Source organism: Schistocerca americana, chromosome 10, assembly GCF_021461395.2.
Source record: "Schistocerca americana isolate TAMUIC-IGC-003095 chromosome 10, iqSchAmer2.1, whole genome shotgun sequence".
In the NCBI taxonomy this organism is placed as follows: Eukaryota; Metazoa; Arthropoda; class Insecta; order Orthoptera; family Acrididae; genus Schistocerca; species Schistocerca americana.
Window position 1 is genome coordinate 167,293,388 of NC_060128.1, and position 24,360 is coordinate 167,317,747.

The 24,360-nt window shown below is 39.1% G+C and overlaps 1 protein-coding gene across 1 annotated transcript in view; it reads left to right on the top strand.

Annotated features, from left to right (window-relative positions):
* Positions 1-24,360, top strand: part of LOC124552570 (DNA (cytosine-5)-methyltransferase 1-like) — a 78,942-nt gene that overhangs the window by 38,888 nt on the left and 15,694 nt on the right. Inside the window, exons 5-9 of the mRNA XM_047126892.1 lie at positions 232-363; positions 441-643; positions 15,224-15,354; positions 22,620-22,750; positions 22,850-23,037. Of these exons, the coding sequence (XP_046982848.1) occupies positions 232-363; positions 441-643; positions 15,224-15,354; positions 22,620-22,750; positions 22,850-23,037 (785 nt within the window). The remainder of the gene's footprint in view (positions 1-231; positions 364-440; positions 644-15,223; positions 15,355-22,619; positions 22,751-22,849; positions 23,038-24,360) is intronic.

The following is a 24,360-nucleotide window of genomic DNA, read 5'->3' on the forward strand; positions in this document are numbered from 1 at the left end:
TGGTGACTACAGTGTCTGTTACGTGTATCTGTTATGTTTGTTAAATGGAAAAATGCTTTTAAGCACTAACCCAATATTTAGTGTAACCAGACAAGAAGTTCATCTATGGAGAAGAAATCTTCTTGGTAGACTTCCCACTGGACGCAGGCATGAATTACACTGTCACTTCAGAGACAGAGGATATCATTTCACTAAGATACAAAGAAATGTTTACAGTATTGTTCATTTCAGGGAGGCATAGAAAATAGTAAACGTCAGCAGCTCCCACAAAAAGGAGAAGTTGACCTGATATGTGGAGGACCACCATGCCAAGGTTTCAGTGGAATGAATAGGTTTAGCGAAAAACTATACTCACGTTTCCAGGTTTGTATATATAAAGTGTATTATGTAAAGTACACGAAATCTGTTACCAAAAATCACATAGCAACTTTTCATTTCAGAATTCTCTGGTTGCATCTTTCCTGTCATACTGTGATTATTACCGGCCAAGATTTGTTATCATGGAGAATGTTCGCAATTTTGTAGCATTTAAGCAGAGTGTGGTTTTAAACTTGACTCTTAGAGCCTTGCTGGAGATTGGTTACCAGTGTACATTCACAGTACTTCAGGCAGGGAATTTTGGTGTGCCACAGAGCAGAAAGAGGTCAGTATACTCACCCAATAGCAGGAGTAGTTACATTCTCATAATTTAATTAAGTACAGTAGTTCCCCATGTAAATAAACTGAATTCTTAACGTTTATTTTGTAATTAAGAAAACAGTTTGCATTTACTGTAAGTGTACACAGACAATATTTTGGTGTTAACATTCATTCCTATAAAATATCTATTAGAAAGTATACTTCAGAAAATGAAGGGTATGAAATCTGCTAGGACTCCAATTTCACCTTTGTAAATAGAAGAAAATACGTATAGTTACTGAATGGGCTACAATGTAAGCTATTTGTATTTAGAATGCTGTATTAACCAAATGCAAGAAGACCCTGAATATAAGACAACCCCCTTTTTCAAGAGGCTCCTTATGAAAAATTTATTTTCAACATCTTCTGATTAATCAGAATTACATACTGTTTTACTGATTTAGAAATAATCTGCTTAAACAAGTTAAAATTTTACCTGTTCTAAACTTATGCAATTTACTGATAGTCTATATTTTTATAACAGAAGGAGAAATAAAATAAACACAAAGACACAAACACAAATATTGTAGAACAAAAGCAAACTGGTGCTTTTCATTGATTGTTAAACACAAAGAAATGGTTTACACTAATTTTTGTTTCACCTCCTTTTTTTGCTTACTTTCTAAGCTAGCTATCTGTGGTATCACTGTTCGTAATCATTATCATGCCAACAGCACAGTTCACAGCTGAAATTACTGAAAGTGAAATGGACATCAATGAAGAATCATGGCTGCCACAATTAACAGGTGCAAGAGTGAAATGGGCAATTTGGCAACCCTGGAAATACATTACATTAGGAATCAGAAACTGGGACAACAAACTTTTGCTACTGACCCCAATATCAATGTTCAGTTAAGATGACATTGTGGACTGGTGAGCAACGCACTGTTGCAATGAAGACATTTTAGAAAACCAATAAGAGCTATGTGGCCACACTGTGTGTATTTCATGCTCATCACAAGATCACATGTAGTGCTTCAGTCCTGTTAGCACATGTTATGAAAATATGGGTACAGAACTGTGAGGAAGCAGGTGACTTGGTGCAAAGGAAGGACGGAAGTACAGATCACATGGGGAAGCCAGAGTGTAGAAGAAGCCTTCAGCCGAAGTCCCACGCATTATGCATGCAAGTGTGCACTGGAACCTGATGTATAAGATTGCAATGTAAGGCAAATATTGCACAAGGAACTGTAATAAAACCCATACAAAATTTGGATAGTGCAAAAACTGAATATGGAGGACCTCCCAACGAGACTATACTTTTGCTGTGAACGGTTGGAACTCATGAGTGACAATTCAGGTCTTTGCAACAATTTGCTCATAAGTCAAGAGGCCAGTTTTGTTATGATTTGTTAACAAGCAAACCATTAGATACTGGCCATGGGAAAAACCTGAAATACTAACGTGAATCAAGTATAAATGGGATTTTATTTTTAAAAATTCAGTTATTGAAAAACAAAAAGCAATCACAGTTTATTTTTCCACACAGTTTCTCCCAATATAAATAAATTTTTTCCAATGAGAAGGAAGGTTTTTTTTATCACAGCACTGTAGAATGAAGCTGGTTGCATCAGGAGCCATCTGTCCAGTGGATTCCACTGTGCCCTCATCATCTTGAAATTGGTGCCCTCCTAGAGCTTCTTTAAGTGGTACAGACAAACAGAAATCACAGCATGATAGATGCAGGCTGTAAGGGGGATGTTGGAGTTGAGTCTAATGCATTTCCTGTAGTTTGAAGACCATTAGAGCTGCAGTATGAGGCATTGTCATGGAGGAGGATGACCTGTTGAATTGGTTCATCTCGTCTTTTATGTCGATATCCATTCCTCAACTTCTTCAACAGCATGCAGTAGTGCACAGCATCATTTGTACATTGCCATGTGGGGTAGCTGTGGTGTCTGAGGCGTCCTGTCATGGTCCGCGTGGCTCCCCCCATCGAGGTTTGAGTTTGGTCCCATAAGATCTTACCATAGATTTACAATTTTTTTTTACATTTGCGAATTGCTCATGTAAAATATCAATGAGTCCTGGCTGGAAGGGGGTGGTGGGGAGAACACACACACACAGTTGAAAGATTCTTACCAAATGACAGTCGAGTCTTGGCTTACACTGGAGTTGTCTCCCCCTCCCTCACTCATACCTTGCTGCCTCTTTTAAATTTGTGAGTGTAGTGGAGGACCCACATTTCATCACAGGTGATAATTTAACTCAAAAATGCATTGCCTTTTTTCGCAAACCTTGCTGTAAGTCTCTGACAGACCTTCAAATATCTCAACTTCTTATATTTGGTCAAAAAGTGAGAAACCCATTCGGATCACACTTTATGGAACTGTAGATCATTTGTGATGATCACTTGACAGCTCCTGTAGCTTATCCTGACCTGTTCTGCAATTTATGATTCTCTCATCCATCAATCACCTTGAAGGATGTCTCAAACTGCACAAATGTTTTCCTCTCTAATGCTGGTCCAAGGACAGTGATCGTATTGCTGATTTTCCACATCTTCTCATCCTTACCTGAACTCTTTATGCCAGGCAAACACACATGTATTTGACAATGTGTGGTCACCAAACTATGAAGTCAGTATCTGGAAAATTTTGAGGACTTGAACTCCTTCATGAACAAGAAATTTTATAGTTATGTGCTGCACAGTGGAGGGGTGCACCTGTTGCTCTGCCATCATGAGTGTTGCTGATGTAGCAGTTGGGAGTATGTAACGGCTGGCTCTCCCCACTCCTAACAGTCCCACCAAACAATACTAGAAGCATGAGACAGGCCCTGTGAATTGTTGATGCTTAGGAACAAAAATTGATTTATATTTGATTCAACATTGTATTTCATGAAAGTTAGAAAGTGATAATGAGGTGTGGCATATCATCATTCCACATCACAGAGCCTTATTTATTTGAAGACAACTGCGGCAATGCTGTTATGCAGAGGGGGTTGGGTTGTTTTGGGGAAGGAGACCAGACAGCGAGGTCATCGGTCTCATCGGATTAGGGAAGGAAGTCGGCCGTGCCCTTTGAAAGGAACCATCCTGGCATTTGCCTGGAGCAATTTAGGGAAATCACGGAAAACCTACATCAGGATGGCTGGACGCGGGATTGAACCATCGTCCTCCCGAATGTGAGTCCAGTGTTTAACCACTGCGCCACCTTGCTCGGTGTTATGCAGAACATTGTGTTCACAAGCCAAACCATTTCCATGTGTGACAGTTCACCGACCTTCCTGTAACTGTGAATGCATTCTTCCAATGAGATGGGGCTGCAAACCGTACCTCGCAACATTCCATTAATGTAGTACAGAACATCTTTCCTTCTCATCTCATCTTCGAGAAGGAGACATTTCCTTGCCTCTGACATGTGATTACTTTCTGTGGGTTCATTAGAAATCTCAGATCTTCTGATGTGACTCACACACACCATCCAGGAGTGAAGGATCTTATTCGGAAGGAAGTTAATCAAATTCTAGTGTCAGTCCTGCAAGATGTGATGTCAAATTTCCATAAAAGGCTGAAATGTATCTGAAGGAAAATGGTAGCCACCTGCATGATGTCATTTTCAACTGATGGTCATTTTAGACTGTAAGCATTGTAAATTGATGTATTTTTTTATATCGCTGTGAATAAATTTGTATTGCTGGTGGAGATTTCACACACATCTTCCGCACCTATTAGTTTGCTGTTTCTTTTTTTTTTTATTTTTATTTATTTATTGTTCCATGGGACCACATTTAGGAGAAGTCTCCATGGTCATGGAACGAGTCAATACATGAAATTATAACACAATTGTAGAAACAGATAAAATGAAATATAAGAAACATATTCAGGCGACAAGTCGTTAGTTTAAATAAAGAAAATCAAGAATGTAACACTGGAGTTTGCTTAATTTTTTAGCTCTTCCAGGAGCTCCTCGACAGAATAGAAGGAGTGAGCCATGAGGAAACTCTTCAGTTTAGACTTAAAAGTGTTTGGGCTACTGCTAAGATTTTTGAGTTCTTGTGGTAGCTTATTGAAAATGGATGCAGCAGAATACTGCACTCCTTTCTGCACAAGAGTCAAGGAAGTGCATTCCACATGCAGATTTGATTTCTGCCTAGTATTAACTGAGTGAAAGCTGCTAACTCTTGGGAATAAGCTAATATTGCTAACAACAAACGACATTAAAGAAAATACATACTGTGAGGGCAATGTCAAAATTCCCAGACTATTGAATAGGGGTCGACAAGAGGTTTTCGAACTTACACCATACATAGCTTGAACAGCCCGTTTTTGAGCCAAAAATACCCTTTTTGAATCAGAAGAATTACCCCAAAAAATAATACCATATGACATAAGCGTATGAAAATATGCGAAGTATACTACTTTTCGTGTTGAAATGTCACTTATTTCAGATACTGTTCTAATGGTAAATAAAGCGGCATTTAGTTTCTGAACAAGATCCTGAACATGGGCTTTCCACAACAGCTTAGTATCTATCCATACGCCTAGGAACTTGAACTGTTCCGTCTCGCTTATAACATGCCCATTCTGTCTGATTAAAATGTCAGTTCTTGTTGAATTGTGGGTTAGAAACTGTGAAAACTGAGTCTTACTGTGATTTAGCATCAAATTATTTTCCACAAGCCACGACCTTATATCATGAACTACATTATTTGATAATGTTTCAATATTACACACAAGAGCCTTCACTACCAAGGTGGTGTCATCAGCAAACAGAAATATTTTTGAATCACCTGTAATACTAGAAGGCATATCATTTACATAAATAAGAAACAGCAGTGGCCCCAGCACCAACCCTTGGGGAACGCCCCATTTAACAGTGCCCCATTGGGACTGAACATCATTACCACTCTCAATATTGCGGAGGATTACCTTCTGCTTTCTGTTATTAAAGTAGGAGGCAAACCAACTGTAAGCTACTCCCCCAACTTCTGCTGTAATATTTTGTGGTCAACACAGTCAAAAGCCTTCGTTAAATCAAAGAAAACACCTAACGTTTGCAACCTTTTATTTAATCCGTCCAAACCCTCACAGAGAAAAGAGACTATAGCATTTTCAGTTGTTAAGCCATTTCTAAAACCAAACTGTACATTTGACAGCAAATTATGTGAATTTAAATGCTGCAGTAACCTTGTATATACAACCCTCTCGATAACTTTAGCAAACACCGATGGCATAGAAATAGGTCTATAATTGTCAACATTATCCCTGTCTCCCTTTTTATAAAGTGGCTTCACTACCGAGTACTTTAATCAGTCAGGAAACCGACCTCTCCTAAAGGAAAAGTTACAGATATGGCTAAGTACTGAGCTAACATACGTGGAACAATACTTCAGTATTCTGCTAGATACCCCGTCATATCCATGAGAGTTCTTGGTCTTTAGTGATTTAATTATTAACTCAATCTCCCTCTTGTCAGTATCATGGAGGAGCATTTCAGGTAACAGTCTCGGAACACTTTTTTCTAAGAGCGCTATATGATTCCCTGTTGGGACTAGGTTTCTATTTAGTTCACCTGCTATATTCAGAAAGTGATTATTAATTACTGTACATATTTGCGACTTATCAGTAACACGGACATCCCCACTACGCACTGATTCTATATTCTCGACCTGTCTCTGCAGACCAGCCACTTCCTTTACGACTGACCATATGGTTTTAATTTTATCCTGAGACTTAGCTATTCTATCTGCATACCACATACTTTTTGCCTTCCTAATAACTTTTTTAAGCACCTTACAATACTGTTTGTAATGGGCTGCTGCATTTAGATTTTGACTGTTTCTAACGTTTTGATATAATTGCCACTTTGTTCTACAAGATATTCTTATCCCTTTAGTCAGCCACCCAGGCTGCCTGTTTGTGCTAGTACCCTGTTTCGAACGTTCTAACGGAAAGCAACTTTTAAAGAGCACGAGAAAAGTCTTGAGGAAAGCGTTATATTTATTGTCTACTGTATCAGCACTATAAACATCTTGCCACTCTTGTTCCTTGATAAGGTTTACAAAAGTCTGTACAGCAACTGGATCAGCTTTCCTAAAAAGTTGGTAACTATATTTAACATGTGTTGCAGCACAAAAATCTTTTAGACTTAAAATTTGTGCATCATGATCTGAAAGGCCATTCACCTTTTTGCTAACAGAATGCCCTTCTAATAATGACGAATGAACAAAAATATTGTCTATGGTTGTTCTACTGTTCCCTTGCACTCTCGTTGGAAAGAATACGGTTTGCATAAGATTATATGAATTAAGGAGGTCTACCAGCATCCTTTTCCTTGCACAATCACTTATACAATTAATATTGAAGTCACCACATATAACTAACTTTTTGTATTTCCTATAAAGTGAACCAAGAACCTCCTCTAGCTTTAGCAAAAATGTTGTGAAATCGGAGTCTGGGGATCTATAAATAACAACAGTAAGAAGTTTAGCTCCACTAAATTTAACCACACCTGCACAACATTCAAACACCTTTTCAGTGCAGTACTTTGAAACATCAATTGACTCAAATGGGATACCGTTTTTCACATACATGGCTACTCCCCCACACTGCAAAGAGCTCCTAGAAAAGCTGCCAGCCAACCTGTATCCTGGTAAAGGAAGCCTCTGAATTATCTCCTTATTTAAGAAGTGTTCAGATATACCAATAATTTCAGAGTCAACATCTATAAGCAGTTCACTAACTTCATCTCTAATACCTTGTATATTTTGATGAAATATACTAATTCCCTCATTAATCAGATACCCAAGCTTTGTAGAAAGTGGTTTCTTTGTTAGAGAGACTTCCCTTAAGCAGGAATACCTATCAGCTGACTTCAATCTAAAAAAGGTACAGCTCTAACACCCACAACTACCGGAATTTTGCCATGAGTGATCCCACCACCCCCACCTATGCTGTCACCTATAAGTTTTGCCAACCTCCCCTTCCCATACCTGTTGAGGTGCAGGCCATGTCTAGTGAAACCTGTCCTACTGATGGACTCCACCGACACCACTGAAATGTGACTCATGCCTTCTGTCATCAGCGCACCCCCAAGTCTCATGTTATTACGCCTGACGGCTGTATTAAGATGAGGCCGATCGTGACGCTGAAACAGTCCCACGAAATGCACATTCGTGTTGCCAGTCTGAGTGGCTATCTTTTCCAGGTCACCATCTATGTCATACTCCCCATCCCTATCAATACTATTACCAGCCCCACCCACAATCACTACCTGATCCTCCTTAGTAAAATCCCTACATAACCCCCCTATGTTAAAAGTCACCTGAGCCAATCCTGCATTAGGCTTCACAATGCTGGTGACCTGGTACTCACTCCCCAAAACTTCCTGCAACTGCTGGCCTACACCTCTACCATGAGAACTACCTAACAGCAGAACCTTCTTCTTTCTCTTAGACTTTGCAACTGTCCTAGCCACCGTAACTGCTGAGGTCTGCTGCATACTTCCTACATCTACAGCTACTAGAGATTCCTCTCCACTAGACTCTGACAGTTGGTCATATCTATTACAAACACCAATAGTAAAACTATCTGAAAATCTCCTTCTCCTAGCAGATCTCTTGCCAACAGCCAGCTCCCATTCCCCAACCCCTTTCTCCCTCCTCATCCTATCTAGCTCCTCCTGTGCGTTTTTCAACTGCACCTGAAGGGCACAGATCTTACGCTCCTGCTCCTCTATCAACTTACTCTTGCTACATAACCTGCAGTTCCAGGAGAGGATCTCACCAGAATGCCCACTGGCTTCCCCACTGCATTCCCCCCAGTGAAAATACTTCGAACAAGTCTCACACCGCAATCCACTACTCACGAACCTATGGCAAAGCCCACACTTCTCACTCATGGTAAAATTTTACAATTATTGAAACAAGAAAACAACTTTATCTAAGTTCCACTACTACAATAAGAAGATGTTAAAAACTGACTACAATTATCACAAACTTGCTCTACAAGGGAAGTAACTACTATTATTGACAGTATTAATCAACAACAAATGAGAATATAACAAAATACTAACACAGAAAGAAAATCAAACGTCTAATGACAGTAACGAAACTGAAAGCAGTTCGCAAAAATTTCTTCTGAAGTTATTTCACCGGAAAACACCAAGAACACCGGTTGAAGACTACTAAAGTTCCTAAATAAACTACTATACACAAACAATTAATTAGTACTTAGCTTTCGATGCGCCGCTACAGCTGCAACTGGTCAGCGCAGAATGTAAACACGGGTAAGAGGTTAAGTTGCTCGATACGAAACACTCACAAATATCAGGCCACAACACAAGAAATGCAGAGGTGAATAAAGAAACCACTAATAAGTCACTTATATAGTAAATATTATCACAAAAACAGTTAAAATATATATCTGAAACCTAAAAATAGATGAAAACTTAGAGAGCGATCTCACACGCAGTCACGCGCTTATGACGTCACACCAAAGAATATGTTGCAATTTTTGATGTGATTGTTATAGTGAGACCTGAGAACCCATCTGCTTTTTTCTGAGTAATTACTGGTTGACTATAATTAAAGTGCAGTTACTCATGTAGGTCCTGTGTGCTGTAATTATTATACAGCAGTGAAACTTGGTAGATATGCCAAAGTGTTAATATGGAACTGACTTACGCTGGAGAAAAATTAATTCCAATTTGGCCACCAGGTGCAAATCTGGCACTGTACAGCACCTTTTTGATGTCTCTGATGCTCATACTGAAGAAACTGTGAAAGCAGCAGTGAATAATAAAGTAAACATTATGCCTTTCTAACTTGTTTAACTTTTCCTGCCCAAATTCCATTCCTAATCATTACATATGGAAACATTTTGATATGTCTTTCTCGCATTCCAACCACCAGGTCTGCACGTGCTGGTCAAAATTTGAACTAAGTTTTTTCCAACAGAAATCTGTTCAGCTATAATGCATTAGAATATCTAACTAGTTCTGCTATCATAGAACAATTACAGCCCACACTGGACTTCTGTGTGTGCCAGCACTTTAATCGTAACCACTTAGCATGTAGCATCTACACTGATGTGACAGTATTCCTTCATCTCTCTTCCAGTGATGTATTCTTCCTCTTGTTTTCACACTGACGATGTAGAACCAGCTGTTGACACACCGTCTTTTACCCCCATCATACCTTATGATGAGAGGTGACACAGGTACATTAGTATGGCACTGACCCTTATCTGGATGTATACTACTGTTGAATGAAACAATGTAAACAGTTCCGTCTGAGATTAGATGACACTGATTTTTTTGAGTGAGGAATTTGGCAAAAAATGGGTAAATGTGATAATAATTTCACAATTTTCATGCAATACACTGCCCTCTTGATAAGGTTTGAACTGCATGCACGCCAAGGTCACTTAATAACCAGAAACTGTTTTAGAACTGAAAATGGTGCAGCAAATAAGGTCTGTGCAAAAAATTCTGGAATTTTGGGCCAATGATGTGTTGGAGCGAAATGCATTTGGCATCCCTGCACACCTGTGTTTAATGTGTAACTGCCAGAAGTTTCATTGTTGTATGTCTATTAGTTATTGTTCAGTGCTGTATTGAGTAGTATGTTGTGTCATACAGTTTGTGAATTTCAAGATGGCAGAGTTAGAGAAGCAATGCATTTGCATTAAATTTTATGTGAAACTCAAGAAAACCTTTACAGAGACACACCAAATGATGCAGGAGGCCTACAGCGATGAGTGCTTTAGCCATACTTGGTGCTACAAATGGCCAGACAGAAGTTAAAGATGACCCTTGTTTAGGATGCCCTTCAATGTCTACTGATGACACTCATGACAGGAACGTCAAAGGAATTGTGCATGCCAATCAAAGACTGACTGTCTGAGAGATTGCAGAATAATGTAACATTTCAGTCGGATCATGTCATGAAATCTTGACACAGCATCTTGGAATGCATTGTGTTGCCCCCAAATTCATCCCACAGCTCATAAGCCCAGACCAGAAATACCTTCGCCTTGCAATCTGTGAAGAGTTTTTGGATCATGCTAATGAGAACAAGATGTTCTTTAAGAGAGTCATAACTGGTGATGAGATGTGAGTCTGTGGACCACGACCAAGATTCAGTCTTAACAATGGGTCAGGAATGGTTCTTCAAGACCAAAAAATGCTTGCCAGGTCAGGTCAAATGTTAAAGCCATGCTGATACTTTTCATTGACTTTGAAGGATTAGTTCATCATGATTTCATGCCACAGGGACAAAGTGCTGGTCAATGATACTATTTGGATACGTTGCAATGCCTGCAAGAAAATGTGAGAAGGAAACAGCCTGAAATGTGGCGAGACAATTTGTGGCTCTTGCATCATGATGATGGCACTCACACATTCATCCCTGTTGGTGCTTGACTATTGTACAGAAAACAAAATCACTGTGCTGCCATGTCCTCCATACCCTCCACACCTGGCCCCTGTGGATATTTTTTTATTTCCAAAGTTAAAAACTCCATAGAAAGGATGAAGATTTGCAATGATACACAAATAATATTCGCAGATGGCATTTCACATGATCCAGCAAGAGGCGTACCGAGAATGCTGCCGGGAGGGGAAACGACATTGGGAGCCCTGTATAAATTGTGGAGGAGAGTATTTCAAAGTAGATCGTGCACAATAAGCAAAAGGTAAATGTAGAAAAATTTTGTGGACAAAGTTCCAGAATTTTTTGAGCAGACTTCATACACAGTCCTAACACTGTGTAAAGAGGCACACTGATACACGATTTAGAGAAAATTTGTAAGATAATTTGTGTAATCATACTCTTTTTTTTTTTTTTTTTTTTTTTTTTGTTAATAGAATTTTTGCTGCCTAGTTATATTCTCCTTTTGGGCCAGACTTTCTCTAGAACTTTTAATTTTGCTGCTACTGTCTGTGCCATACCACCATCTGTACCCTCTCTTTCCCTTCAAAACTGTCCACTACACTGTCAACTGTTTTTGACTACCCCTTTCAATGGTGGTGTGAATGAATCCTTGCACACTTCTGAACCTTCAGTCACTTTCCTACTTGCATTAGTGTAAATCTGTTTCTCCTGTTTGCATATTTCATTTAGTTTGTCGGAATTTTGTTTATAGATGTCATCTTTAACACATGTATAAGTGTTCCTTAAATCTGCACATAGTACTACTGAATGTGGTACACCATGAGTTCCCATTTGAAAGGTCTGTCTCTCTCTCTCTCTCTCTCTATTCAGATCTTTCTCTGTTATCACTTTGAATACAGAACTGACACTACCCACAACACTTAATAATCCCTGTGTTATTCTGTTTGTTTCCTTAGTTTCCCTTCACACTCAATCTGGGGTGAAGTATCAGCCTGCAGCCACTCTTTCATCTTGTGGCTCTCACCCAGTTATGCTGTCTGTTTACAGTGTCGTTCCACACTATATTTCTGTGTTAACACTGCTGTTCAGCAATAATCTCATCAGTACTGTTCAGTAAACACTCTTCTTATTTTATGCATTTTTGGTGTATTATCTTATTTCATTTTATTTTTATTTATCTCGTATGTCAATTCAGTTCTGTTGGCTGCACAATTGTTAAATGAGTGCAAGGCTAAGTGAAGTTAACTTTGGTGATGGAGGGTAAGAGTAGTTCTGACAAGTTAACGAATGCAACAGATTTTTCACATTTCAGTGGTACATGTAACCACAGAACACTATATTCCATGAACTGACATTCTGAATCTCAGTTTAACTAAAAAGCATTAATATAAAAGTATTATGAAAAGAATAGATTGCTACTCATCATGTAGTGATGTTGGCTGACAGGCAGTCACAATGAAATACTGCTAAACAATTAACCTTTCATCCAAGGCCTTCTTCTGAAATAGACAATAGACACACCCACACACACACACACACACACACACACACACACACATTCATGCAAGTGTGAACCACACACACATGACCACTGTCTCTGGCTGCCGAGGCCAGATTGTGAGCAGCAGTGCACGATGGGAGAAGCAGTCTGGGTGTTGGGGGTAAAGAGGAGGCTGGGGTGGAGAGGGGGAGGGATAGCAGGGTAAGCATGGGGATTGATGAAATGCCACGTGGGGAAGCATACTGGGTGCCCTGAAATGAAGGATGTCCTATGCACTATCCTTCCCACCCCTCCCACAGTGGTATTCTGCCATCCACCAAACCTACACAATATCATCGTCCATCCCTACACAACACCTGCTCCCAACCCCTTGCCTCATCACTCACACCTCTGTAATAGACCTAGGTGCAAGACCTGTCCCATACATCCTCCTACCAACACCTACTCCAGTCCAGTTACTAACATCACCTATCCCATCAAAGGCAGCACTACCTGTGAAACCAGCCATGTGATTTACAAGCTAAGCTGCAATCACTGTGCTGTATTCTACATTGGCACGATGACTGACAAGCAGTCTATCTGCACGAATGGCCACTAATAAACTGTGGCTGAGAAACAACTGCCCAACATGAAGTTCTTCATTTCAATGGGTTCACAGCATGTACCATCTGGATCCTTCCCACCAACACCAACTTTTCCAAATTGAACAGGTGGGAATTCTCCCTGCAGAATATCCCATGTTCCAGTAACCTTCCTGGCCTCAATCTTTGTTAGTCACTGTCCTTCACCCACCTACCACCTCCCCTGTTCCCATTCCAGCACTACACAGCTACACAGCGTGCTATTCCACATCGTACCTACAACCTTTTTACTTCTCTTCCTCTCTCTCAACCATCCACCAGCCATCAATATGCTGGTTGAGGAATGGAACTTCCTACCACAAGAACTCCTTAGGAACCTCAGGGACAGCATGGGAGCACATGACAGAGCATGCATTGCCACCCATGGAGATAATACATACTATTAAGGACCATGTCCCACCTTTTGTTTTGTAATGTCCACGAGACCGTAATACATAGAAATCATTGTCTTTGAGTAAAAGTGTCATTCTGTTTGTCTCCTTATGTATTTCTTTCAGTTATTTTCTGTACTATTGGGTAGCACTTCTCCTTATGTATACCTATGTATAATCAAAGTTTTGTTGATCTGCATTCCTTTGTAGTGGACACATCATGCTAAAGTTACTTTCATCCTAGTTTTGCACACCAGTGTAAATTAGGTGATTGAGTTCAGAAAAAATATGCTAACATAACTATTGTGCTAAATTTGGTAAATATTGGTTTTCAAAAGATTTAATTTTTTAAATTGTACTGGTGAAAAATATATATTCATATATTATTGAGGTTTATGATAAACAAGAAGTGTTTTGAGGAAACTGATAGCCTAAGCACATTGTACATGGATCTAGAAAGAGTCAAGTTCTGCATTAACTGGCAGAAGCAGGCACTACAGGCAACTTATTAAAGTATACTAACAACAAATTATGCCTAGTGTTAACCTGCTCAAAGTCATTCTTACAGAAATTACTTCTATATTTCTTTATATGTGAATATTATACACATCAGAATGTATGTGTAAGTCATTCATGCAGCAGCTACCTACTTCACATTATCTTCCTGACATACAAGTGAAGGCTCAAAGCAAATTGATGTTGCGTCTTACTTGCACTGTTTTCTAATGAAGCAGTTATGATATACTGGTTTTGAATGTTGAAAGTAACTGTATTTCCTAATTTTTGTTTTACTTTCTATAATTATCAAATGCCTTTCATAATTACTGTGAAATAGCTGTCATTTTGGTCTACATTGTAGCCTCATTTTAATTAGTCTGCACAGAGGATGTAAACTTTTGTGGAATCAGCATCGGGTTTAATGACTGTCTAAATTCATCATGATGTGTAGTGCTGCAATAATAATCATGACAGTAACTGACAAAATGTGTCTGCTGCTTATGCCATGAGTAGTTCTTAGCATTTCATGAGAATAAATTTAAAACTTCATCTTTTTAAAGTTTAATAATATGTGTCTGTGATGTTCCATTTACTTGTCCATACATATGTCTCTGTGATTTTCCATTTACTTGTCCATGTTGAGTATACTGTGACTGAAACATAAAAAATCTGTAAACAGAAATAGTATTGAGCTGGACAAGAAAGAAACAAACCAGGGGCAGTAAAAATTTTAGCTGATAATTTTGCAAATCTGTTTTTTTTTCATTGTGTTATGTTGTATAACAATTGTAAAGGATTTGTGATAAAACAGTTTCAGTAATAAACCAATCACTTGAAATATAAATGAAGACATAACAGACATTCGGCCAAGTATCATAGCCGATTCAGTCTGAGCTACATCAAATTTTTTCAATGCTTCTGAATTAATTCACTTTCTTGCATCTCCAAAAATCATGTGAATATACTTCTTTGAGGACTGACTTCCAACCTGTTTGATGTTAGACTGTAATTTGTTGTATGTTATGTGACAGAAATGAATACTTTTAATTTGCTACTCATACTCAAAAATTTGATATCTGTTGAACTGAAACTATATAAAAAGTAAAGCAAAATTAAGTAATCTTCTTGCAGTACCACAAAGTCTTTAATTCAGTATAAAATTAACATCGCACTAAGGTAAATATATTGTTTTCCAGGGTAATACTCCTTGCCGCAGCCCCTGGAGAGCTCCTGCCTAGCTTTCCAGAAGCGACACACGCATTTAGTCAAAGTTTGTGTCAGCTGAACGCTGCAGTAAATGGACAGACAGTAAGTGTTACTAAATCATAGTATATATATTGGTTAGTGCAAAAAGAAGACCTTTATCATTAGGTATCACACTGAAAACACAATTTCCGTTGTGATGAATACCTGGAACAGGCACCTCTAAATAAACATGTTACAAGGTGTGTCCGTAAAGCAGAATCCGATGACCAGTAAAGAAAGCCAAAACATCACTAAGTGAGAAATGTTTATAGGAATATTTACATGAATTCACTGGGTACTTCTCAATATAGTCACCACCACTGTTGAGGCATTTATTGTGCTGCACTAACAGTTGTGTGCCCATGTTGTAAGAGACTGTCACCAATGTGTGGAGCCACAAAGTCACTTCAGTCTGCAGCTCTGTTGAAATGTTTTCCTGCCAGAAAAAGCTTCACGAGATGGAAGACATGAAAGTCAGTTGGGCTGGGGTCGGGACCATAGCAAGGCAGTCATAGATCTCCCTTCTGAACTGATTCGACACATTTTGTGTGATGTTGGCTGCACGGGGCCTTGCATTGTTGTGCACAAGTGTAACACCTCTTGTCAACATCCCACATCTCCTGTTCTGGACCGTCCTCCCCCAATTTTTCAGTGTCTGACAACACTGACCAGCATTTACAGTGGGAAAGGCGACTGTTGGGAGGGCATAAGTAGAGTTGGTTTTATTTCGCGAGGCACTCTCCCATTTAGCTCCTTGCCTGTTTTCCTTGATGGGATGGTAGTGACCTGTGGTCACTGGTAGGCACAGTGAAAGAAGATTCAAAATTAGTTATTCATTTCCATAAACATACAGGTAGCATTTTGACGCATGGTTGGCACTGTCTGTCAATGCCCGCCAAGGAATTGCATCATAAGTGGCCTTCACCCCGCTTGAGGCAACTGACACTGCACACTGTGACACTGGTGGTTTGCTGTTTTGGTGGCCCCAGTACTGGCTGTACCATGATGCCACAGCAGTGAGTGATGGCGGGTGTGTAACTTACACACACTGACTTGGGAGGTGCTCTGTCTCCCCCCGCTCACCACCATTCTTCATTGTCTGTTATACCATGATAATAATTGCCGTCTAGCCATGAAGTTTGATGATATTTGTGTGCCATCCAGGAATGCTCTGTTCAGCCTGCTGGAATGTGTGGAACGCTGGTGTCTTGACCCTGGTGGGATGGAAAGAGCTCCAGGTCCTCCCATCTGTTACAGAAGCAGACTGTGGTGTTGAACTTGGTGATTTGTGATTATGGCTTGATACCCATCTCTCTGAGTAGCAGCTGTTGTTGTCAGTAATTTGCAGGAAATCTACAACAGAGTTGTGCGTTGCAAGATGTCAATTTTCTGCAATGAGGAAATCGAGTGTGAACATTATGTATGCCATCAATCCCTCTGACCAACTGCCTTATGAGCTAAACTGCTGGGGTATTTATGGAGTGAGATAGAGGCTAAAGTTTACCCAACATCATTCATTGTGACCACATCATAGGTCTTGCTATTATGAAGGTATCAGCAGTTTTCCTTCTGCCATGCTTGCTTAATAAGTCTGTTAGAGTGTAGAAATAATTCATAAAAGCTCTTGGTACCATTTGTTGCATTTGCCTTAGCCTTTCTTTTGTCACATAACAAAGGTGATGTGACCCTGTCTGGTTGCTCTGGCCCACTACATTCTGCTGTAGGCTGCTGCCTGGCTCACCAGAAATGCCAATGTTGTGTTTTGCCCTGACACAGTCTCCAAGGTGAAATGTTTTCATTGTAACCACTTCATCTTGACATTGCTGTAATGTAGTGAGATAGCTTTGCTCAGGGTCTATGTAAATTTTAACCATTCTACTGTCCTATACATTGTTGGTGTGCAATAGCAGTCTCCCTTCATGGTAAAAACTTGCCAGGAGGGCACCACCTTGGTCCCAGAAGACAGTGCACATGATTTTTGACAGAGATAGCTTGGATTTGGTCTTCACAGGTGAACCACAATGCTGCCAATGCAAGGACTGTTGTTTTGTTTCTAGTGTGCCATGCTATTCCTACATTTCATCACCAGTAACAACACGTTTGAGGATCTCTTCTACTGCCTACTGCTGTGACTGGATGTTTGGTTTTGTGTTCATCTGTCTGTTGCCTTGGCACCCATCTTGCATATACTTTCTGAAAGCTGAGCTATTGGGGCACAATTGCGTGCAACAGCTGCAGGAATTGAGAGAATTCTCAAATCATGAAGTGCTGGTTCTGCAAAATTGCTTGCAGCACATTTTCCTTCAGTTCTTGTGTCACTGGGGCAGTAAGCCACTATGGTCTTCATCACAAATATGGTTCATCCTGAACCATCATCAGACCATGCTGTTGCTCATAATTTTGTGTCCATGCACAGGGCACAACTGGTGAAAGATCTCTGCTGCAGAGTGCTTCTGAAAGTGAAAAAAATCACATAAGTGCACAAACCTTGCAGTTGGTGGCAGACAGTATCAGACTAGCCATTATATCCTAGCACTGTGCAGTAACCACATCCCTCACAAGACTGAAACTGCACTGCATTATCCCCATTTACCTACTCTCTACTCTTGTGTTTGCACATTTGTATCCAACTTAATTAATTCATTACACTGAGACAGAAAGGAATCTTATACTTATGAGTTGCCAGAAATGGAGCTACTATGTCAGGCACATGGGACCTTTAATCAGCATAGATAATAGGCATAAGTAATATTGTGGAAATGATAGTTAATTACAGTCAAGCCGGCCGAAGTGGCCGTGCGGTTAAAGGCGCTACAGTCTGGAACCGCAAGACCGCTACGGTCACAGGTTCGAATCCTGCCTCGGGCATGGATGTTTGTGATGTCCTTAGGTTAGTTAGGTTTAACTAGTTCTAAGTTCTAGGGGACTAATGACCTCAGCAGTTGAGTCCCATAGTGCTCAGAGCCATTTGAACCAATTACAGTCAAGATATGTTGATAAGAAAGTTACTGGTCTACATGTAATATCATAACTTATAAGTGCCTGTATTTTCTACATATCTGGATTTAAAATTGTATACTATCTTGTATTTTGACAAGTCCTGCATCATAAATGTGATAAAACGTGCTGTAAATAAATTAATAAAAAATAAACATAAATGACACTAGCTCTGTTTCAAAGGCAAAGAGAATAGTCTGCTGGGCATACTTTTAAAGCCAAAGGAATGAAGAACTGGACTTCTTACTGTTTTTGATGTACCACTGCTTTTAATCAGTGTGATTTTAGCAAGGCCAGTGAGGCTCCGCCACCTTGCTACATACCCATGAATTGTCGCTGTTAGTTATAGTATCAATATAAAAATTTGGTCCTCACCATATCCCACGTCATTCCATCTTATTTGATCATTCACTCACTCACTGGTCATACCGGACTTGAGAGTCCATTACCGCAGCAACGTATTTTCGCCATCTGTCCCTGTCTTTGGGCTATTTCCTTCCATTCACCTTCAATACCTAAGCTCCTCAAATCATCCTCCACATTGTCCTCCCATCTATGCCTCGGTCTCCCCACAGGACGTTTTCCCCTCTAATTGCCCGACCAGTATTCTGCGCACTGCCCTGCCCTCATCCATTCGAGCTATGTGACCCGCCCATCGCAGCCTATGTGATTTAATAATACTGATTATGTCAGGGGTTGAATAGAGTTCGTGAACCTCTTTGTTATGCAGTTTTTGCCATTTTGCGCTAATGTCATCTCTTTTTGCTCCAAAAATTTTCCTCAAAATTTAGTTTTCAAATACTCAAAACGGCTTTTCATTTTGCACTGTGAGAGACCAAGTCTCACACCCATACAGCATAACTGGTAGAATAATAGTTTTGTATATTCTAATCTTTAAACTCCTAGACAATATCCGTGATGAAAGTAATCTATTCAGTGAGAAGTAGCATGCATTTCCCCGCCCGTAATCTTTTCTTCAGTTCGGATTCAATCTCATTTCTCGAAGTGATGTCCACGCCTAGACACTTAAATGTGTTCACTTTTTCAAACTGCATGTCTCCAACTCTTAACATTTCCTGATCTACTGCTGTTGGCATTCTAGTAGTAACCAGGTATTTAGTTTTGTCTTCACTTATCCTTAGGCCTACATCTTCACAAGCCTTGATTAACGCATTCACATTTGCTGTTACAGCTTCTTTCCTATCGCTAATGAATTTATTTCATCTGCATACCCTAATATCTTAATATTTCCATTTAACTCCACACCCTCTGAATTATCTGCTGCCATTCGTACAATATATTCTAGGACTAAATTAAAAAGTAGCGGAAACAGGGCATCTCCCTGCTTAAGTCCATTCTTTATCACAAATTCTTCTGACTCCAGTTTCCCCACGCATACCCTACCTTTTGTGTTTTTCAAACTTGCTTCTATAAGTCTAACATACTTCTTTGGTATTCCAAGTTCCAAAAGAATTTGGTACAATTTTGACTGCAATACTGAATCATATGCTTTTGTAAAACCTATGAAAAGATTATGAACTGGTTTATTGTATTCCCTCTTCTTTTCCAAAATTTGACGCAGGGTGAATATTTGGTCTATAGTTGATCTGTCCCTTCAATAGCCAGCTTGGTAATCCCCCACAATTTCATCTGCATATGATGTAATCCTACTTAGCAGGATATTCGAGAAAATTTTGGAACATACTGGTAATAGCGATATCCCTCTATAATTACTACAATCCATTTTGTCGCCCTTCTTAAAAATTGGGATCAGAATCAACTCCTGCCACTCTTCAGGTATCATCTCTGAGTTCCATACTTCAGTTATCACTTTGCGAACTACCTCGACCAATTTCTGTCCCCATTTTTAACCAATTCTGCAGTTATGCAATCTGATCCTGGTGCTTTATGGTTTTTCAATTTGTTGATTGCATCTTATTTGATGGGTCAGCATCTGAGGTGTCTTGACCAGTTATGGTTCTTGAACTTCTGTCATTCTTTGAGGCTGTCACAGTTGTGTCCTCTCTGCTTTATGTCAGATTTTCCTATATCCTTGTACCCAAATCTTGGTTGCCCTCTTGATCTTTTATATCTGAGTCTTAGATTGTACATTAGTCTCGGTAGCCTGTTAGCGTACATGTGTTGCGTATGTCCATACTATCTCAGCCCCTGCAAGGCTATTTTGTCTTGTAGTCTTATAACTTGAACATGTTTACAGATTTCCTCAGCCTGGATTCCATCCCTCCATGTTCTTCCTACCGTGCTACGAGCAAAACTCATCTCAGCTTCCTGAATTCTGCTAATTTCTATATTTTTCATGGCCAATATTTCACTACCAATAGGTTTCATAGATGCCTCTGTTACACATTAGTGCTACTTTCTCATTTCATATTGGGCCTGTTTGATAGAAATTACTACCTGCTTGAATCCTTTGAGTGATTACTTTGTCTATAGAACCAGTATTGCAGATAACACTGCCAAGATATCTAAAATGATGAATCATCTGTTGCTGTTTCCCCTCCTTGATTATAATAGATACATATTCTGGAATATTTGATGCTTATCTACATAGTAGCAATCTCCCTCCAGGAGGCACTTCTAGTCTGGCTGTTGTAACAAATGTGATTTCAGTTCTAAATATCATAAATTCACAACTCTGCTTTCAGATTTATACTCAATTGTGGTTACAATGTGAACCTCAAAGGACCTATAAGACTAAATGTTAAGACGGGGTACCGAAATGATTTCTTCAATGTTGTTAAATCGGTGTCCTTTCATTCCCCTTTTCATGCACGGAAATAAGAAAAAGTTGCACCAAGCCATGTCAAGTGAGTAAGGTGCATGGGGCCATGGAACCATGCAATTTTTAGCCAAAAACTATGTAACAGGGATGGCTGTGTGTGTGCAGGTGCATTGTCATGGTGGAAGAACCAGTCTCATGTGTGCCACAAATCAGGTCTTTTTTGATGAAAACTATTGCACAATTTTCTTAAAACTTCCAAATAAAATGTTTGATTGATGGTCTGACCTGGGGGAATAAACTCCAAATGAACTATTCCTGTGGCATGAAAAAATTGTTTTGTTGTGTGATTTGACTTGACGACATTTTTTTTAGGACAGGGTGATGATGATGTCTCCCATTGGCTTGACTGTTGCTTTGTTTCTGGGTTGTAACTATACCACCAGGACTCATTACCAGTAATGACCTTTGACAGAAAATCTAGATCAGTTTCAAGCTGTTGTTTCAAAGCATGACACTTTTCAACTCGATGTTCCTTATGATTGTCAGTCAGAACCCGAGGAACAAAGTTGGCAGCAATCCTTTTCATTCCCAAATCTTCCATTAAAATTCACTGAACCGAGGATCAAGATACCCACTGATCTCTTGCAGTTGATCAGTTGTCTGTCAGCAGTCTGTGAGCACAAGATCTCATGTTTTTTCAATGTTTTTGTCAATTTGGGCAGTTGACGGACATCCAGAACAAGGTTGTCATCAACTGACATGTCACCATTTTTAAATTGTGTAAACCACTTGTACACTTGAGTTTTTCTATTAGTGTCAACTTTTTAAGCTTTTTTCAACATTAAAACAGTGTCTGAAACATTTTTACTCACTGGAAACCAAAATTTCACAGCTGCACATTGTTCACTTAAAGTTACAATTGTAATAGACAAAACAAGAACAAAACAGCACCAGCGAAAAAAATCACTGCAGATGAACAGAGTAAGTCAGGTCAACAACACAGGCAGCACTGAAATGGCAATGATTTTAGTCATTCCTTATTCTAGGGGGCCCTTTATACAGCAGTTCTTACGGTATTGGTGGCTCCATGCCGTATGTACTGTGATGCAAATGCATTTCTCGGCAAACTCCACGCCACCCAAGGTGTACCTCAGGCAAATACAATACAAATAAATATTTGTGCAACACATGCCATAATATGTATAAAACTACATCCCTGTGCATGATCTGAATCATACTCTGTGACATGACACTAATAAACAACACACTTGTTCATTTATAGATAACAAGGGCACAGAAAACTTTGCACATCTGACTCTTCAGGGAAGACAGTCCCCTTGTAAGCTGACATTTGCTTCCATCCATGTTCAACAGCAATTTTTAATACTCCATTCTGAATCAGTTTTTTAAATTTTATTTCAGTTTCTTGAATTCTGTTCTGCATTTTTGATGGAGGTTGTCTTTTTGATACTTCTCGTATTGTGTCACAGTTAATAAAACTGATATCTTGTTGATCTGTTCTATATTATCTGTTTATTTGTATTACTTCTGTGTGTAGAACTTCTTTTCTGTTCTTTATTTCTCACAGTACTACTCAAATTGTAATCGGATGTATTCAGCCCCAATGCGCACTATAACAGTGCGTGATGCTCTTTCTGATCTTCCAGAAATTCCAAACGGGCATGATAAATGTGAAATTCATTACAAGAAAAGACCACTGACACATTTCCAGCGTTTGGTATGTTTTGTTAGTTATGAAAAGAAAATGTATAGAATATTTTATGAGTTGTAATTACCTCTTACTACATTCTGTAATTTTTTCTGCATTACTTGTAAGGTCCGTGGCAATGAGAAACAGAAGGTGCAATTTTGTCATATGATGATGTTGCGAGATCACATCTGCAAGAAGTTGAACCCTCTAAATGAAGCACGTGTTGCAAATATCCCTAAAAATGCAGGAGCTGACTGGAGGGATTTGCCGAATATTGCCATGCGGCTTTGTGATGGCTCTTACCTGAAGGAACTGTAAGATGCACAGCTATTTCACATTGTTACATTCTGCCTATTTATTTAATGTCACGTTTTTACATTTTAACTTACATACTTCAAGCTTTATTTTCAGTAATCAACTGTAGGTTGCAGTTATGCTGATGTAACTAATTTTGTTCTAATTTCAAAGAATTAAGGAATTATGTATTAGGTTGACACATAATGTTCATAACATTTTAGTTTTGCATGTTGGTATTCTGGTTGCAATGGATTTATTTATGGATTGTCATTTTTTATATGTAGTTCACTGTCCCTATAAGAGTTTACATATTGTCATTTTGTCACTTGGGGATGAGTGGCGATGTTGACACTATAAAATGGAGAGCTGGCTGCAGCAATCAAAACATTTCCCTCATATTCTTCTGTTTGAGTTCAATAGAGGGGTGAAAGCAGCAGAGGCAGCCAGAAACATTTGCTGCATGCATGGGGATAATGCCACTGGTCAGAGCATGACAAGAAAATAGTTCTCTCATTTTAAGGAGGATTGTTTTTGAGATGAGTGACTTTCCTGAAAACTGATTCCAAGTTATTCAGTTTTTTTTGTGTTGACAAAAATATTTTAATGAAAAACCTCAACATTATTTTTTATTTATTGTCTACAGTAAAGAGTCACACAACTATTGTGATATGCTTGAAGTTCTCTCTCTTTTATCAATGAAAATATGTATTTTATTCAGGAAAATGCCAAACATGCTAAATACCGTAAAGGTATCAGCAAAAATGAGGTAAATACCAATGAAAGAAATCTCAAGCAAATAATGAAAACTCCAGGATGAAATAATGACAATATTATGAGGAGGACAGATTGCTACTCACCGTATATTGGAGATGTTGAGTCACAGGCAGGCAGAACAAAAAGACTACTAAACACATAAGCTTTCTGCCAGATTTCCTCCTTCCAAACTACACACACACACACACACACACACACACACACACACGCAAACACAGCTAAATACACATGACCACAGTCTCTGGCTGCTGTTTGTCGTGCCTGTCTGTGACTCAACATCTCTGCTATATGGTGAGCAGCAATCTATCTTTCACACAGCTATTAGTTTCTTTTTTCTTCAATAATAAAAATTTTAGATATGTTTTGTAGGTACACTGTCCTGAGATTAAATTATTTTTAATTCTTGGTTTCATTTTCTAGAGCACAAAGCAATTTAAATTGATTTAGTGTTCAAAAAATGTGCTATTAGCTACTTTCAAATATTGCAGCATCTGTAGCAGATCCACATTCTTTTCAGCTGACAAGTTGTTTTTACATTGTTGTGATGATAAAACAAAGTTATTTAT